The sequence below is a fragment of the Lytechinus pictus genome, unplaced genomic scaffold, assembly GCF_037042905.1.
Source record: "Lytechinus pictus isolate F3 Inbred unplaced genomic scaffold, Lp3.0 scaffold_19, whole genome shotgun sequence".
Classification (NCBI taxonomy): domain Eukaryota; kingdom Metazoa; phylum Echinodermata; class Echinoidea; order Temnopleuroida; family Toxopneustidae; genus Lytechinus; species Lytechinus pictus.
In genome coordinates this window covers 4,095,555-4,113,924 of record NW_026974140.1, presented here as the reverse complement: position 1 = coordinate 4,113,924, position 18,370 = coordinate 4,095,555, and the positions used below count along the sequence as shown (strand labels likewise).

General features: G+C 33.8%; 2 protein-coding genes across 3 annotated transcripts in view; one reads left to right on the top strand and one right to left on the bottom strand.

Annotated features, from left to right (window-relative positions):
- The first annotated feature begins 229 nt into the window (after positions 1-229).
- Positions 230-9,216, top strand: LOC129261013 (uncharacterized). Of its 2 annotated transcripts, none has more exons than XM_054899040.2 (7): positions 230-405; positions 3,348-4,312; positions 4,924-5,053; positions 5,912-6,018; positions 6,484-6,580; positions 7,271-7,437; positions 8,048-9,216. In XM_054899040.2, the coding sequence occupies exons 1-6, from the start codon at positions 313-315 to the stop codon at positions 7,382-7,384; spliced, it is 1,506 nt and encodes a 501-aa protein (XP_054755015.2). In that variant the 5' UTR covers positions 230-312; the 3' UTR covers positions 7,385-7,437; positions 8,048-9,216. The 2 variants fall into 2 exon arrangements, with proteins under 2 accessions (XP_054755015.2, XP_054755013.2); XM_054899038.2 differs by having other exon boundaries at positions 8,044-9,216.
- Positions 9,217-10,731: 1,515 nt separating this feature from the next.
- LOC129261188 (uncharacterized) overlaps positions 10,732-18,370 on the bottom strand; it is a 38,797-nt gene continuing 31,158 nt past the window's right edge. Inside the window, exons 14-16 of the mRNA XM_064114566.1 lie at positions 17,579-17,753; positions 16,420-16,532; positions 10,732-16,055 (exon numbers count right to left, since the gene is read on the bottom strand). Of these exons, the coding sequence (XP_063970636.1) occupies positions 15,963-16,055; positions 16,420-16,532; positions 17,579-17,753 (381 nt within the window). The 3' untranslated portion in view covers positions 10,732-15,962. The remainder of the gene's footprint in view (positions 16,056-16,419; positions 16,533-17,578; positions 17,754-18,370) is intronic.

The window sequence follows — 18,370 nt, the reverse complement described above, 5'->3', positions numbered from 1 at the left end:
CGTGCGATCGAAGCACGTGCGTGTTTGTTGACAACAAGATCAAGAGGGGTTTTAAAGTCGTTTTGAACAATCATTAATTAATCACATTAATGTAGAAAAAAATGTATCAATAAAATATATTGAATATATATTAAATTGTTTTAAAGTGAAAATAATATTGATGAATATTTTTAAGATATAATTTGATTATTCATCAATAAAAAATAAAGACTTGTTGAAAGAGTCCACTAGATTCTCGTGCGTTTACGTCTTACTGTGAAAGTTTCTGTAGTTTTACTGTAGTTTTAAGTGTAAATTTCCCGAGAGTTTAGAATGGATTTTTGGGCAACAGATGATTCTTCGAGTTGGCAGGAAGAACCTTGGTCTCAAAAGCTACATAAAACACTATTCACTTATCATGAAAAGGTAATTAATAGACTTTAGTTTTGAAAAATCCCATATCTTGATGTCAATATTTTTATCGGTCCCATTCATTTAATCTGATGTGATCATGATCATGGGACATGGCCATTTTTCTTTTGGAATCTTGTCAGAATCCCGCAGAAATGCCACTCGTCTAATCCCATTGGACAGGATAGGGGGCGTGTCTACGCACCTAATAATTTAACTTAAGATTCAACGTTTTTGCCTATTCACCAATAGGCCTACACGATTGGTCTCATATAATTTGAAAAGATCTTGTTCATTTAATTGTTTCAAAGTCAACTTTAATCTCTTTATAAATTTCTTACACTGCACTACAGTACAGTCTTTATGATTCGAATCATTTTGTGACTTTTTCTCTTTCACTATGTCTTTGTCTTTGTAATCCTGAATTTTTATGTCTTCTATTTGTTAAATATATTTCATAATTTCTGATATTGTCAATAATTGTTTTTTTAAACTTTGTCAAGTTTGTGCCGGCTGTGTGGTGTGTAAGGAAAAAAATACTCATTCGTACTCTTCTTCTTTGCTGCTTGCCTCTCATTTTTTAAGGATAATAATGTATTCTTTGTTCCTCAGTCATGAGTCATGTATTACTATAGTATCAGGGTTGGCGATTTTTCGATTTAAAAAAAAAACAGATTTATTTGTTTTAAATCAGATTTTTAGATATTTTTTAATATAATTTTTTTTAAACAAAGTGCAAACACCAAAATATAATCCTATACACTGACATAAACTTTAAAATCCTACATTTCACTACTAAAATCATTCTTAGCTCTCTATTTCATGATTAAATCAAGTCAAAATATAATTTATAGAAAATATGAAGATGCTGACAGTTAATTTGAATGATTTCTTTTACAATAAACCTGAATAGTAGTATTTGGCATTTCTTAGCAGTTTTGCTAAATATGAGAAAACAGGTTCTACAGCTACAAGTGTTTAAATACATGTGGGTTACCAGGCCAGGGACAATGCCTATTTTATGTATTACTGCACTCAATTCAACACATTCACTGAGGAATGTACAAAAATAAATGCTCACTTTTGGCATATGGCACTAATGTATGGTTGTTACCATGATTTAGTAGCTTTTACCAAGAGCATGCATACACTTTTTTTATACATACATGTAGGTCTATACTGAACCTTTTTCAGTGTACCAGCTGAATGAAGCACAATGGTATACAGAAAGTCTGAACAGGCCTTGTATCAAACCCATCCTGGTAAACACCCTAAGGGAAGTCAGCCTTATAAGTTCAGGGTTTCTTTTTCAAATTCCTCTTTTATAATTTTTACATATTTTTTTTTTGTTATGAAAGGAAGTGCCATTGCTATAGATAGATATGAAAAAATGTTGATGTTGAAGAGCAATATGTAGTACAGTAGTTCGTGTGAATGATCAGAATAGAAGAACTGTCAACCATTTACTTTTATATTTTCTTAAAAACTGTCCTCTAAAAACACTTATGGATTTTCACATAAAGAAACAAGAACTTTGTTTACTATCAACAAAGAAAGAAATTTACAAGGCAAAATGTTGTAAATCCACTCTTAAAAGTGGAGAAGGGGTCTAAGTGTTAACCACTTATTGGCTACATAAAGTAATAATAATAATTAACATTATTTGTATAGCGCTTATCACAAAACATGTCTCCAAGCACTTAAGAAAAAAATAGAAAGAGAGAAGGTATTCCAGAAAAAAAACTAAAGTAATTGTATAGTTCACAGTAGACTGTAAACAGTTGAGGGGGTTCACATGCAAAGGGAAAGGCTATTTAACAAAAAAGTAGGTTTTTAACATGGATTTGAATTTCTCTGTTGAATCTGCTTGTTTTATACTTCGTGGTAGATTGTTCCAGAGTTGAGGGGATGCGGAATAAAAAGGTCGTGAACCATAAGTCTGGGTATTAGTGGCAGGAACTATTCAGAGTGATTTGTTTCTTGAGCGCAAGTTGCGGGAGGGTGAATATTCTGATATCAACTCTTGAAGATAGACTGGAGCTGATTTCTTCAAACATTGGAAGGTCAGCAAGAGGATCTTAAAATCAATTCGTTCCCGGACTCTTAGCATGTGAAGCTCCCTCAGCAGTGGAGTGACAGACTCACGTGAACGACGATTAGCAATCAGTCTAGCGGCTGAATTTTTGTACTCTCTGCAGTTTGTTAAACTTTACATCATACATCTTTGGTTTTGCAAGATTAACCTGATTTTATTGATTTGATTTCAATTGCTCTGAGTAGATATGAATGATTTATTCATGTTTTGATGATATAAAGTTGATGAAATCTTCTTCTTTTTGAGTAAAAAAATGATTTAAATCAGCCAACCCTGTTTACTATATGTTCATTTTACACTGAGAGAAATAATGTTAATGTTGAATTGAATTGAATATAAATATGCTAAAAATTACAGAAATGCAAGCTGTAAACCCAAGGCCAAGATAATGAAAAACATAAACATGACAAATTGATCTAGATCTAATCTATGTTTTGAGTACTTTTTGTTACAAAAGTGATATTTTAAAGAATATTTTATTAGGAAACTAAATATATATAGGATTTACTTTAGCTCAACTTTTGGCCAGATTTAATCTCCAATGCCTAAAATTAATTGATCTCTTAAATTTTAGCCACATTTGGAATAGCTCCTTTTTGGCTTTGATTTGGACATTGTCATTTAAAGTCTCATACTCTGTCTTCACTGTAGTTTTTATATGGACTGAGCTAGTGTAATCATGTGGCTAAATATAAATGCATGCCCAGACACAGGTTTGGTTGACAATTAATCGCTAAGTGCAGTTCATATAAAAACTACACTACAGAAAGGAAGAGTAAGACTGAGGTTTTGAATGCCAATGCTGAGATAGAAGCTGTTTCTTTGCATTTTTATACATTTCTTTTGTATTTCTATAATGCAGCAAACAATGAAGAAGGTCAAGAAAGCGGACTTGGAAACTCAATCCATAAAAGTGAAGAGAAGACAACATACAGAGGAAGATAGAGATGATGAACAAGAAGGAGTTTCAAAGAAAAAGAAAAAGAAAGGAAATGTGAGGTTCGGACCTGAAAATGGAGATGATGATGGTGGTGTGCAGAATCTTGGGGGCACTGAGAGGACAGAACAACTCCAACCTAATAAGTCAAAGACAGCTTTGAAACATACTAAGCCTGTTAAACAAAAAAGTGATATTCCCTCTACAGAAGTAAACAAAATTGATAATGCTTCACCACATTCAGAAGAGGTGAAAGCAAAGAAGAGAAAGAGAAAACCTAGAAATAATAAATTCAAAGATCAAACCTTGTCTACAGAAGCTATGAAGAGTACAGCATCAGTAGATACCGTTGAGAGTCAAAACACTGAAGTAATAGGAAGCTGTTTGGAGTCATCTGATCCAAAGCTGTCAGGGAAAGAAAGAAGAAAGTTGAGGAGGAAGCTGGCAAAGCAACAGTTGAGAGCTGCGAAGCAAGAACAAGCAAAGATAACCAAGAAGAAAATCAGTGATGATTCTAAAAAGAATAAGGTCAAGAAGTCAATGGAGCAACCTTGTGAAGAGGACAGTGAGCCCAAAGGTAAAGATGAAGATGATGTACCTGTTATCAGGTCTAATGGGGATGTATCTTCCAACCTCATCCTAGCCAACACCAGGAGAAAGACACAGATGAAACCTGATGTTAGTCTCAAGTCCCAGATGGAATCACAGCTCAAGTCTTCCCAGTTCCGCTTCTTGAATGAACAATTGTATAAAGTGACTGGGGACAAGGCCAAAGAGATGTTTGCTTCTGATTCAACGGCTTTCTTGACCTACCATGAAGGGTTCACCCAGCAGGTTACACAGTGGCCTTCAAACCCAGTTGACATCATCATTGATGCCTTGAAGAAGAGGTTAGTATATGAGGTGTTAATGATGGAAATGTGAAAACACAGTAGCCCTGTGGGGTCACTTGCTGTACATAGTTGGGAAATCGAACAAAGAGATTTACAGTTGTATCTTGATTTTAAGGAAAGACAAAAATAAGAGAGCAGCAATAACTCCCCCAAAGGATTCTGTTGCCCTAATACCTTTGTCCTCAAAATCAGACAGGAGGCAGCCATTTGGATTAAACTACATGTATTTATTATTTCTCAAGTGTTAGACATCTAATTATCATTAAGAATGATCCAGTTTACTTCATTTTTACTCTCCCAGGAATGGTCAGAATACTTGATAAAGTGAATGATGCAATGACCTGTTAAAGTTGTTTCTTGTTTTTGAAGAAATAAAGAAGAAGAGAAAATAAATTCTCCCCAAAATGATTCTGCTGCCCAAAAATCATTGTCAAAACATTGTCCCTTTTGTCTCTTTTGCTTTCTTTTTTTTGGTTCTTGAATATACCATTATCAGTCCCCTAATCATGAAACCTTTACTGTTATTTATTTGATTACATCATATTCCTTTATGTGAATGTACTCTTTCATACTTCATATATCTTCTATATTTACAAAATTATTTTCAGACCAGCTTCCTTGGTGATTGGAGATTTTGGATGTGGGGATGCAAAGATAGCTCGCTCAGTGAAGCAGAAAGTTCATTCCTTTGACCTGTATCCTATCAATCAACATGTGACTGTATGTGATACAAAGAAGGTAGGTCAGTTATAGTTGTGTTGGTAGGTTTTAAGCTGTGTAGCGAAATAGGACATTTTTATTATGAAATAAAATAAGGTGAATTTTGTGGTGTCTGCATCATTCCCAGTTAGTAGTGCAATTTGGGAACCTATCGGTATATACATATTTTTAAGTTCCCCTATCAAACTGCTGAACTAGACAGCTATTAAGGAATTTAATTTTTATGAGCCTGTTCTGAACACAAGCATGTCATTAGTGAATGAATTGATAAATTGAAACTATTGAAACAGAAATTAGTTGTTGCTCTGTGAAATAAATGTTATGTCTCGTCCTAAGTAGTGACAAACTCAAATAGAATCAGTTTTGCATTCAGATTATTATATTTTAGTCATTGTAGGTTTATGAAATGAATCTAGTCAAGGCACTGTTATAAATTTAATCAATGAAGTCTTGATTACAAAGACATTGCAAAGCTATTTTACTCCACCAAAAAAGGAAATGCCTGAATTCTTTGCCAAAGATAATTGTAAAAATTGCCATTGCTACAAGCTTAAACATGACATGTAAAAGAAGTCTTGCTCATTAATTTTATTGAGATTTATACTCATAACTGTAAATGCTTGGAGTACAGTTAGCATACACTACTTGTTACTACATCTTGCAAGCATTTATCCAGCTTTGAAGTAACAAGACTGGGAAAACATTTATATGCATATATGATGTTCCAGATAAGCTAGAAAACCTGTTTGTCTGCACCAGAGATGTGTTGCCAAATTTCAGACATATTATTCATAAAAATGTATGGGAAAGCCATGCTAACTAGGAATCGGTACATATCAAGATCATAATGTTTAGTTTGTGTATTTTTTTTCTCAGGTGCCATTGAAGGATTGTGTCCTAGACATTGCAGTGTTTTGTCTTTCATTGATGGGCACTAATTGGATGGATTACGTGAACGAAGCCAATAGAGTACTCAAAACAGGGTGAGAGAAATGTTTTTTTTTAAATAGAATTTTACACTTTTCCAAAATAGTTGAAACAATAGATTGGTTGCTTTTAAAAGCCAACATTGAAGAAAGCACACTGTTTAATTTTCATTGGCATGAAAGGATTTTTCATAAAAGTATGATAAATGTAGTATGAAATTCCACAATGTTTGCAAAATATTCAAGAAAAATGTTTCTTGATAACCAAAATTATATGGTAAGCTGTATGTCCATACATGCTTATGGGATATGAAGTAATGTAATTGATTAGCAGGTTAAAGAAAGAATGTGTTTCTTAGATCCTTGGAAAGAGGTTTCCATAATTTTGAATCACTAGACATCACCAATTTCTGATTTGGTATTGCTGGAGGCCTAAATTTTGACTGCGGGCAGTCGAAAATCTATATATATTTTTTTTAATGATTTTTTTTTCTATTTTGCCATCTTATCCTTTTTTTGCAGGGGTCTTTTGAAAGTTGCTGAGGTTGCTAGTCGTTTCACCTCTCCTGCCTCCTTCCTATCTGTCATGAAATCTTTAGGGTTTCAACTCAAGACCAAGGTAAGAAAGTTATATTAAAATAAAGCCTGTAATTAGAAAGGGGGACTAAGTAGCCTGTGCTCTAAATATATGGTTAGCTAAGTGTTACAATTCTCTCTCTACACTGTTACGTACCTTTGTGTGTACAGAACTTGTGTTCTCATGCTCAATGTTCAAGAAAACTATTGTACTTCATTCCAAGACAGTAAAGTTTAAGTAAAATCAAACAAAAGCAAAAAACTCTCACTGATGGATGTAAACATTGACAATTTGTGATAATTTGGCTACCCATAATTAGATCAATGACTCAAACCACTTAGTACACATTTGTCAATACTGATCCTAGTCTTCCTATGCATATAGTAAATTTCTCCCAAAGTGTAAGTGATACTGATAGAGAATGATTCAGGGTGGAAAATATGACATTCATGTTGGATATAATTTGAAAGTCCTTTCTCATGTCATGATACTGTACATAAGGAGTGTATCTGTGCAATTTACATCTTACCTTTTTGTGACTCTGTGTTGTACATGTATGTCACTGTCCAAGCAAAATACAGTGGTAATGTAGGATTTGGGGGATTAACTGAAGCAGAAGTTTGTTTAAAGCATTTACCATCGACCAAAAGTGCTACTTAATTCAGAAATCATGTGGAATATTGTTGTAATCTTATTGGGTATATTAATTTGTCATGTCTTCTGTCATTTTAGGATGTATCCAACAAGATGTTCTATCTGTTTGACTTCAAGAAAAAGCAAGTAGTGACCAGCATACCTGCTGTGAAAGGACCTATCCTAAAACCATGCCTGTACAAAAAGAGATAGCATCTTCCGTCTAGATTATCTGTATTGGACAGATAGATTAACATAAGTTATCTGTAAGTAAAATATGAGTTTACATGTACATGTAGTGGAGCATTGTGGCCCAGTGGATTAGTCTCTGGACTTTGAAACAGAGTGTCGTGGGTTCAAATCCCAGTCATGGTGTAGTTTCCTTCAGCAAGTAATTCATCTACATTGTGCTGCACTCAACCCAGGTGAGGTGAATGGGTACCTGGCAGGAATTTATTCCTTGAAATGCGTGTGCGCTGTAATCTGAGTAATTACGGCTGCCAAGCTACAGCTGGGGTAATAATATCCAAGTCCTTTGGAAGCGCATAGAGACATTATTCATAATGTGATATGCGCTATGCAAGAACTGTATTTTATTATTATTGTGTATTTTACATTTTGAATACTGAATTTTCCTTTTTCAATAGACTGAACAATATCTTCCATCTGGCATTATCATGCTGTTTGTCTGTCACATGCCAGTTATTTTAGACAACACGCCACCAATGAGATCTTCTTTAGTAGTGTTGATTTGTCTGCAATGTTTGTGAAAACTAAACTGAAATAATCTTGTGAATTATCTTATATGGATTAAGTCACCAGTCACTCTCATTCTTGGTTGTTTTCTTTGTTTTTTTGTTCTTTTACCCCAGAAAGAGTCCAACAAGATGTATCTCAAGAAGATGCAAGTAGTGTCATCTGTGCCTGCTGTAGAACAATTCATCTTGTAGCCGTGATTGCACGAGAGGAGATGACAGAACTGTCCTTGTACAAGCCAATAAACAGCAATCTACCGGGGAAGAAGCCAGATCACGGAACTGATCTTTTTCTAGATTATACATAAGGACCAGGGCCTTGTTTCATTAAAGTTGATAACAATAGTATGTTACATTGGCTGTTGCAAGCTCCTGTATTCAGGACATTCTATTGGCTGAGAGCCAATTTTATGGGCAACAATTTTCATGAAATAGGTCCCCCAATCTTTGAAGCCCACCACATACCATGCAGTCTTATTATGTCTTGGGTTAACAGTAATTACAATCAGATTCAGTTTAAAAATTGAACTATTTCGTCTCTAAATTCAGATTATAATTTGCATACTGAAAATAGTAATACTAATGCGCGCATTGAAGTTTTGAGTTTGAATGAAAACTTAATCTTCAAGAGATCATTTAGAATCACACAATTCTTCACACATCACAATAAATCTGAGCTGATATGAACACTTTTCCAAATGTAAGGGTGTAACAAAAGCTGGAGAAAAATTAGAAAAAATGTTCAGAACCTTGATTTATCAATTTATTTGCTTTAATGTTCTGTAATGTAATGCTATTGCATATTTCTTTCAAAAAGCAGATTATTGTATGCTGTGACAGTAGCATTCAGTATGGTTGAAAAATCTCTCCATGTTGCATGCCAGCCATTTAATGTATGATGCTGTTGTTTTGCAGCAGCATGGTGCCAAAGAACAGTAAAAAAAAAAATTCTCTCTGAATATATTTTTTTTCTTAGAAATAACACATTGTCCATCCTCATCTCTGGAAGTAATGCAAGTAAATTAGAAAAGGTCATTGCGTGGCTTGGCAGAAGGGCATTAGGATTTACATCAATAAAATACATCAATTCCTAGTCCAATGCAGCTGGCATAAGAATTTTAACTGTCACACGAACCTTACATTTGGTGTAGTGCGCTATTTAGCCTCCATCCTTATACCAGCCACATAAGAATTGAAAAGTTTGTACATACACCGCCTACCGCCCCTCTACCAGGCAGGCGATGAAATACTTTTTCATTCCATGAGCATTGTGTGATGAATATATTGCCCCCCCCAAAAAAAAAAATCAGTTTTGTGCCCCTTGCAGTGTCCCTATGTCTTTGGTACAGCTGGTTGCATAAACTTGATCACATTACTCACTCTTAATTAAAGCCCCTTGCAAAAATTCTTTTTTGCTAAAAGAGAAATAAACTATCAACATAATAGTGATATGCTATTCATTTTAGTGGACTGTACTATATTTTGCCTATTTGACTAGCATGTAAAAAGATGAAATGGAAAAAATGTTTTCGCGAGATTGCTGAAAATTATGGCAATTTCAGGGTGGCTTGGGGACAAAGCATGCTTATTTCTAAGACTCATTATTTTCAAAATTTATAACAAAGTCACAATCAATTTTTTTTTATCATATTTTATCAAAGTATAAGTGTACACTGCACATTTTATCATTATTGACAGTACTATATTGAGCAAAGGTATTGATTTTGCTCATTACACATACTGTAGTGGAATTTCCCAAATTATTCGTTAGGCACTTTTTCTCTTAAATTTTTTGGTAATTTTTGTATTGGTTTCTCTCATGAACATTTACTTAATATTCTTATATATTATATAATCTTAGACAGATTTCTCCATCTTTTATTCAGTAATTAAAAAAAATCAAGTTCCACCTGCTTTTATTAAGTTTATCACATTTGTTCCCATTAAGTTTAAGCACCGTAACAATCTGTGAAGTGATTTTGATAGCTTTTTGCTATCTCTAAATCATGAAATGAAAATTCAATGTAATTTCTTCACTGGAAGATGTAAATTCAAGATGTTTTGTTGTTTAATAATGTGAAGATATTTAAAGCATATCAGCAATGTAAAGGAAAGGCTTAGTTTGAGGATATGGAATATATTTTTGTTGGCTTTGTTAAAGTCTTTCTAGAATGCAAATAGAAAATTAAATTATCCCACAGTAAGGATGACTCTGTTTTAGAAATAAATTTGTGGCAACTTACAAGCTAATGAAATATGCTTCTAATGTTTGATTGGCAGCACAAGTTGTCATTTTGCTTTTAAAGTTGTGTGAATCTGAGCCAAATTTTAGTGGATCAATAGGGGGACTATAATTTCTGAAGGTTTCCATGGCGAAGAAGAATAGTGTAGTAGGTTTCACGGTACACCATGTATTCTTTCTTGGGCATATGTTGGTCCTGAAAAGGACCACCCAATCTCGACGTTTCGACAAGTGTGTTCTTGTCGTCCTCTCCTGAAAAGGACCACCCAATCTCGACGTTTCGACAAGTGTGTTCTTGTCGTCCTCTCCTGAGGACGACAAGAACACACTTGTCGAAACGTCGAGATTGGGTGGTCCTTTTCAGGACCAACATATGCCCAAGAAAGAATACATGGTGTACCGTGAAACCTACTACACTAATAGGGGGACTAGCAAATTGAACTTATGAAGAGGGTCAAGATGACCTATATCCTCAAAGCTCTTTTTACAGGTAAATTAGCTCTTATGGAATCCTTGTTTTGGGAAGATAAACATGGGAAATCATGAGACTGATCCATAGAATTGTATTACAAAATTGTGATTTTTTATTGATACATAGCTACATAATTCATACATGTACATACAGTATGATTGTTTTACAACTATTTACAGCATATTAAAACAATTGGAAACAAACAAAAATCGCTATATTTTCTTTTTCTTGTTAACCTTCACTAATCTATTGGATGACAAAATGCTCAATCATCCCCCAAAAGGGAGAAAAGGCATAACGAGAAATAATTGAAAGGTAGCATAGTCTTCCTATGGTTATATTTTTTCAGGAGGGGAGGGAGGGGGTCACAGCCATCTCAAACTCTTGTCTCTAAAGAATGTTGCAAGACAATTTCATATTTGCAATTGAAAGATCATACTCGTCTCCATTAAATCAAAATGAATGCCCCCTCTGTTGCAGAGGAGCAGACAAGCAAATGATATTGCAAATATCAAGACTATGAATTTATTTTGAGCCTTAAATTTACTTGCAATGCCCCCACGGCACAAGCCTAGTTCCACCATTAGTAAATTCATATATCATTTCTGTAATATATTCTCCCATCAGTCAATTGTGCTACTTGTCGGATAAATTAAAGTATTGTTGTTAAATTGGTAAATTACCAATTCGTCCACTGCCAACTCGTCCACTTACCACATGGTCTACCTTCATTTAGTCTAATGCCATTCCTTCCATTAACATTACGTCTAAACAACCATTTGGTCCAATAACCATTTGGTCCAATCATCACTTCGTCTAATCACCATTTTGTCTAATAACCAGTTGGTCTAATACCCATTTTCTTTTAATTCATTTTGCACAATAAACACTTTAGTTTAATTAGACCATATGGTATATGGACTAAATGGCTATTGGACCAACTGGTTATGAGACGGAATGGCATTAGACTGAATGAAATTAGACCATCTGGTGAGTAGACGAACTGATGATAGACCAAATGGTAGTAGACGAGTTGGCAATTGGACGAATTGGCATTAGACGAATTGGAAATAAACCGTTGAATATACCCCCAAATAATGTGCATACTACTGAAATGTGATTTAAATATAACACATCTTTCTTTAGTATAACCTATTTACCTGTCATAACTGATGGCTATTTAGTACTAAATGTTTATATTTTCAAATACATTAATATATTCTATGACTCCACAGGCTTCATACAAAGTAAAGAAAGACACGTCATATATAAATACATCTTTAGAGTTTATAGAAATAATGCCCAAAGTCTTGGACTGGCAAAAATACATTCAACCATTTTATCAAACATGTCATTGCATGTGAGTGATTGATTTTCATTCTAATCTTTTTATCCCTTTTGCGTAAACAAAGTAACAGTTTCGGTTACTATCAAATGACAATTTTTTTAATTTATTACAAAGATTGATAGTAACAATTTGATTTAATGGAACTTTTCACCATAGGATACAATGTGCTTTTAGATTTTACTTTATCTTCAAGAAGCCAAGTGAAATAACATTTTATAACTTTATAATGGAATATATCTTGCATATGGACCATGATGAAAATCAGTTAACAGATTAAATACAAATTTCACTTTTTGTGAAATTCAAAGAAAGGATCACAGAAGCAAGAATGCACGGTACGTTGAAGATATTGCCAATCCTAGCAACCTTCACCATGCTTGTTATGTTTCTAAGGTCTATACATACAAATTTTACACACAAAAAACACCTACAGGAACAGTTAACAGCATGAACATTATCTAGCATAGAATGAAGATATATTTGGTTTTGCTACATGCAGCACCATACATTATATAAATGCAAATAAAGATATCAAGACATGACTAAAACAACTTACACTCAAACTGAAGACAAAATGATTTTTTTTAACGATATTACTATCATCTACCCTGTAATTAGTTTCTGAACATTGTTGTTTTTAGTGTTCCTATGATGCTGGGTATATTTCTTTTATCAATGCTGCAATCTTATGCTGAATTTGGGCTAAATTGATGGGGAAGGATCAAAATAATACACTGTCCAAAATTAATGGTCTTAACTTACGAACAGCTTTATTAAACGGCCCCCAGGGTTTTTGGTTTTAGAGTCAGTCACATATTTTTAAATAAACATGTGTATATTTCAAAAGCAAAAAATATCAAAATACAGATGAAAGTTTTGTATTAACAGTTTAGAATTAAACAAATTATAAGCACCACATATTACAAAAATGCTACCTGTTCCATACATGTTGGAACGGGGGAATAAAGACTCAATGAAAAACGGGGGAAACATTACACAGATAAATATATAAAGGTACTGACACTACCCGAGGCTCAATATATATTCTATGATAAATTTAATACGAGAACATGAGTTGGCTAATGGCTGAAAACTGTAAATTGAAGAATACAGTGCGTATCAAAAAAAGTTTACACTGAGAAAAAATCCTGTAAAATTATATATTTGTAATATCCTGAAGATTTTTCCACATTTTAACATTGGTACAGATCCATTTAAGCAAATGACGATATAACTGTCAATAAATATTTCCGCTTGAATGAGCACCACTTACTTTTGAAAAGTGAAAAATGATTTGCGCAGAACTTTGAAATAGTTATGTGAATAAAAGTAGACCTTAATCATGAAGAACACGTAGAATTTAGCTAGTAAATTGATTTGAAGATATCTTACCTTTTTTAACTTGTTTCCTTGCCCAAAACACTTCGAAGAGTTCATTGCGCCCCACCCCACTCCCCCACACACCAAGGCCATTGTGACGATATTTGCTTTATTTGCTATATTGAGCTGCGATTTACATGAAATGGCTTAGGCTTGATTTTCATTTTGTTAATCATTGTCAAGCTTGGGAAAAGTGTGGAGAAACAAGTATTAAATTAAAAATGAAATGTAAACCCACTTTAAATGATAAAAACTTAGTGAAAAAATGCTGGAGATGTCTGATATAAACTTTTGTTCAGATTCAGTTATGTCCTCAGATCCAGCTGGCACAAAAAGGGTAAAGGTTGTGCTTACTTAGTGTTGAAATTTCAATTTGGGTGGCAAAATTGTTACAAAATGCTTGAATGTATCTGTTTTATTTCAATTGACTAAAAGTGCAAGGGAAATGTATGAAAATTTTTTCGCAGGGTAAGTTTGATTTCGCCCTTTCCCCTTGACACAGCGTGAAAACAAGCATTTCTGCGCAAACAGATTTCTGCGAGCTTTACAAAAATGGACCGTGCTCACTCAAGTGTAACATTCTGTCAAAACTTTTACTTTCATTGGATAGATGAGACCCAAACCCAAGATTATATGTGAAAAAATTACCCACATGTATATTTTTTAATTCCCAGGGCTTTTTCAAAGTGTAAATTTTTTTTTTATACGCACTGTATAACCTCACCTCTGTAAACCATGAGGATTAACTTAAAATTCAGCATATAACCTCTCCCCTCATGCAAATTCACAAATCTCCAAACTTAAAGAACTAAACACAATTTTACAAAGGGAAGAAATTCGAAAAGGGAAATCCCACTAAAAAAAACCTGTGTCTGCGAAGCACACTTGCAAATTTGACCAACTACATGGTAACAAGTCTGAGAAATCAAAAACCAAAATAAACACAAAACACCACATTCTCATGAAGAAATAATAATATAAGTTTTCACATAGCATCTGCTAGTAAAAAACAATAAATCTGTGTTTACTGATAATGTCAGAAAACTGATTTGTAATTATTGACATCTGAAAGGGAAAAAAAATGGTACACATAACTTCTGATAGTAAATATGAATTACATAATCATGAATTAGAGGAATATTTATATTTTTAAACAGAAAGGGAAAACGGTTCCTCAATTCTCTCATGTCAAATAAACTTGTTCGGTCATGTGGAGTCTTTTAAGGAATAATATACTCACCACTGGTTATTATCCACCATAGACAAACTTTGGTTTTGTTCTTTATCAAAGATGCATAAAAATTTAAACAAATATATTAAGTACAAAAGCCAAGACAGGACTACTACACAAATGTTTGTATTGAAATACAGAATGTTACAAGACAATGAGAACTATGTAATATATGCTGTTCAAATATATACAAAATATTATTGGGAAAATAATTCATTTGATAAAAATCTTATTTACATGACAATCAATGTTCACTATTCTTCATCTTGGCAAAACGATACACATGTACAAAAATACTAATGTGTAATTAAAGAACTTTGAGTATGCAGCTACAAAAACAATACAAAATAACTTCATTTCCAAAAACTATCATTTCACAAGAATCAAACAGTATTGGAAGATATAAATGTATAATCAATATACATGAAATCCTTTCTAGTACTCTATACTTAAGCACACTTGGTAGGAAACAATGAGTTACATGGTGCAAAAACATAAGACAAATTGATCAATTTGATCAATAGAAAGAGGTGTTTACTGGCTTTAGTCATGGCTTCCCAGGGTCTCAACCTTAAAAATGTATATTTTTTAAATGTTTTCCCTTTTTCTGTGGATTTTAGAATCCATGGATTTTAGACAGGGCAGCTTCATTTTTAAGCTGCAAGTTCACCCACCAAAACCAACTACTAGAACTGCTCGTTAATTATTTCTTTCTACAAAAGTGACCTTTTGTCAATCATCTGCATGTTGAAATGATCGCATTTGGTTCTAGAATTTGTATAATCCCATATTTCTGTAAACACAAATATTTCAATTTCTGCTGATATATTGAGTAAGTTCATGAGTTGTTTATTTAACAATTTTTTTTTATGACCATATGCGATAATATTTGTATCGCTTTGATTTCATATTTGCTTTTCAGAAATACATATTTATTTTCTTGGGGGCTTACTAAAATTGTATACTGACTTCACTGGTTTACATGATTGATAATGTGAATGAAATGAAAGTGTTACGATATAAAAGTTGCATTCCTGAAAAAATCTTAACTTGGAAGAAATACCTAAAAAAAAAAATTATTTGGAAAAGCTTTTAAATACTTCATTAAACATAATTAATCAATCATCTTCTTGTAAGACAAACACATGTATCTGTATCAAACAGTTAAGAAATAACTATTTCTTTGATCAAAATAAATCAGCTCTGTATTTATAAACATACAGAATTAATGATAATTGCACTTCAAAAAATAATCATCATATATTAAAACAGAAATATTCAACTTTCGCTTCTCAGATTGCAATTGATGCTAATATCAACCTTGTTTGCACGTATTTAGTGTTCCAGATTGACTCTTCTTGCTTTATACATAAGAGACCGGTGTAGTTTCATAAGTCTCGGAGGCTTGTTGATCTACCTTCTTCTTTGCCGAGGGAGGAGGTGGTGCTGCCCTCACCTGTTGAATTTGAAATAGATGAAAACACATTGAATCAAGGAGGCAATTCTAATACAGTTATGTCAATTTGAAAGGGTTTGAGTCAATATCAATCAAATATGTCTCATCTACAATTTTTAGATCACATACTCAAATGTTCAATTAATAACCAACATGAATTTATAAAAGACAAAATCAATAATACAATTAATAATAATGGTGAATATGCTTAACAATCAGAAAACCATAAAAATAGACATTTTCATGGATTTCTGTGAGGTGAAGAAACCTAGAATTATAATTTTTGTCCAAGAGAGGTCTTTGTCAAATAAATTCTATGATTAAATCCACCATGTCTTTCTGCATGACGTGATTATAGACTTACTGGTTTAATGGATGTAGAGGGTGGAGTGGTGGATACAGGACTCGCTGGTACAGACCTGGCACATTCTACATACGACGGTTGCCTCATATAACCGTATTGACCAGTTGGTGATGCTACAACAATAATAAGGAAATACAAATGATTGTGCCGATTATACATGTAAACCAACAAGAATGGGTCATCATAACCTTATGCTAGCTCTACTGGCAGGTAGTATGCACGATTACTGGCCAATCTTGTAAGATAATGAATATTTCACGGTTTCTTTTGTCTCTAAAACCCTAAATTTAAATAACAAATCAAATTTTCTGGAAATGACACGTGTATAATGTCACGCCGCCCGACAAACAATATTTTCAGGAAAATCATGCCTGTGTCTACTTTAAGCCTCCGCTCATAAAACATATTCTAGACCCTACTCTGGTATAATTATATAACATTGACTGGTCTTGTGGGGAACATCAAATATATTGCCAGCAAAAGAATCATATTGGCCCGAGTCTTTAGACGAGGGCAATATGGGTCTTTTAAGGGCAATATATTTGATGTTCCCCGAAAGAAGGGCAGTCAATATTTTTATTATCATCCAAATCAGATATCTAGAGCAAAAATCATGATAACAGTGATATCTTTTAAGAATAGAGTTCTGTTGTGTCATGATAATATCAGTGTCTAGGCTCTGCACTTTACCATTATGACGTACTTGCAAGCGCCCAGATCCAGCGTTGTCTTTATTATGACGTAGATCGTTGGTGCGCGGAATATTATGAAGCGTATCACTTCATTCGCATCCTCAAAGGCCCGGATGTGAGACCAGGGAAAATACAAAGGTATATTTTGCGTCGTCTCTGCATGCAAAGTCAATACGCGCATTGAGACCGAGGAAAATACAAACAATATACCTATCCCTTCCTGATAATAATAAAATACAGGGAAATACGGTTTTGTAAATGACCAGCTCAGATGTCTGATACGGGTGATAATTATCCATATTCAACACAGGAAATAAATTATTCTATATTTTTAAGAGGAGACTGCCCTGATTATACACCTTTTCTTGGTTATCAAAACTGTAATCGATACGGTTCTTAAGTAATAGCTCTTGGAGGGATTTCATACAGTTTAGATCTGGAATATATTGGATGTGACAAGGCCTTACCGAGTTCATTAGCTGATGCTGGTCTTCCCTTATCCACCTCCTCATAGTCTGGGTTATGATCGGTCAGGATGGTGGGAGGTAGGGGAGGGGGTGCAAAGGCTGGTGGAGAGAATGCAGGGGGCGACATCGTTGGTTCGGCGGTCTCGTATTCAGGCGTTTCAGGCATTGCATCTCCCTGTGGTGGGTAGAAAGACATTTTAATCGGAACCCATCAATTAAATTCAGAAATATATATTTGTATTTCTTTCATCTGTTGTTTTATTTAATTGGTTAATATCAATTTTAGTGTGGACAGCTGGTTTTAGTGTAGGGGTGGCATAATCAACAGTCATAACATCCGACTTGATACAGTATAAGACTGGTGTTAGGGTGACCATCACTCGGTATTGAGATATCAATATTACGTGATTGGTATTTTTCAGACCCAACTGTAAGTGTTTGAGCTCATTTATGATGCTCTCAACACGAACATAATCACCAAAGTTTAAACCTTTCAATCTCAAGATGTTAGACTCATTTGCAAATGATATTTAGTCAAATCTAATTCATGTTATCCATAATTGAATAACTTGCTATGTTAAAGGTCAAAACTTGCAAATACACTGTGATTTCAAGGTATTCATGTATGAGGCTGATGAACTTAACTACCCAGACTTTACGTTCAAACAGACAAAACACCATATAACATTCACCCAACACCAGTCTTCATGTTAAGGCTGATGTTACATTCAACCTCACCAACACTGGACTTTGACACCGATTTTGAAACTGCAAATGATCAATAGCTTTGAT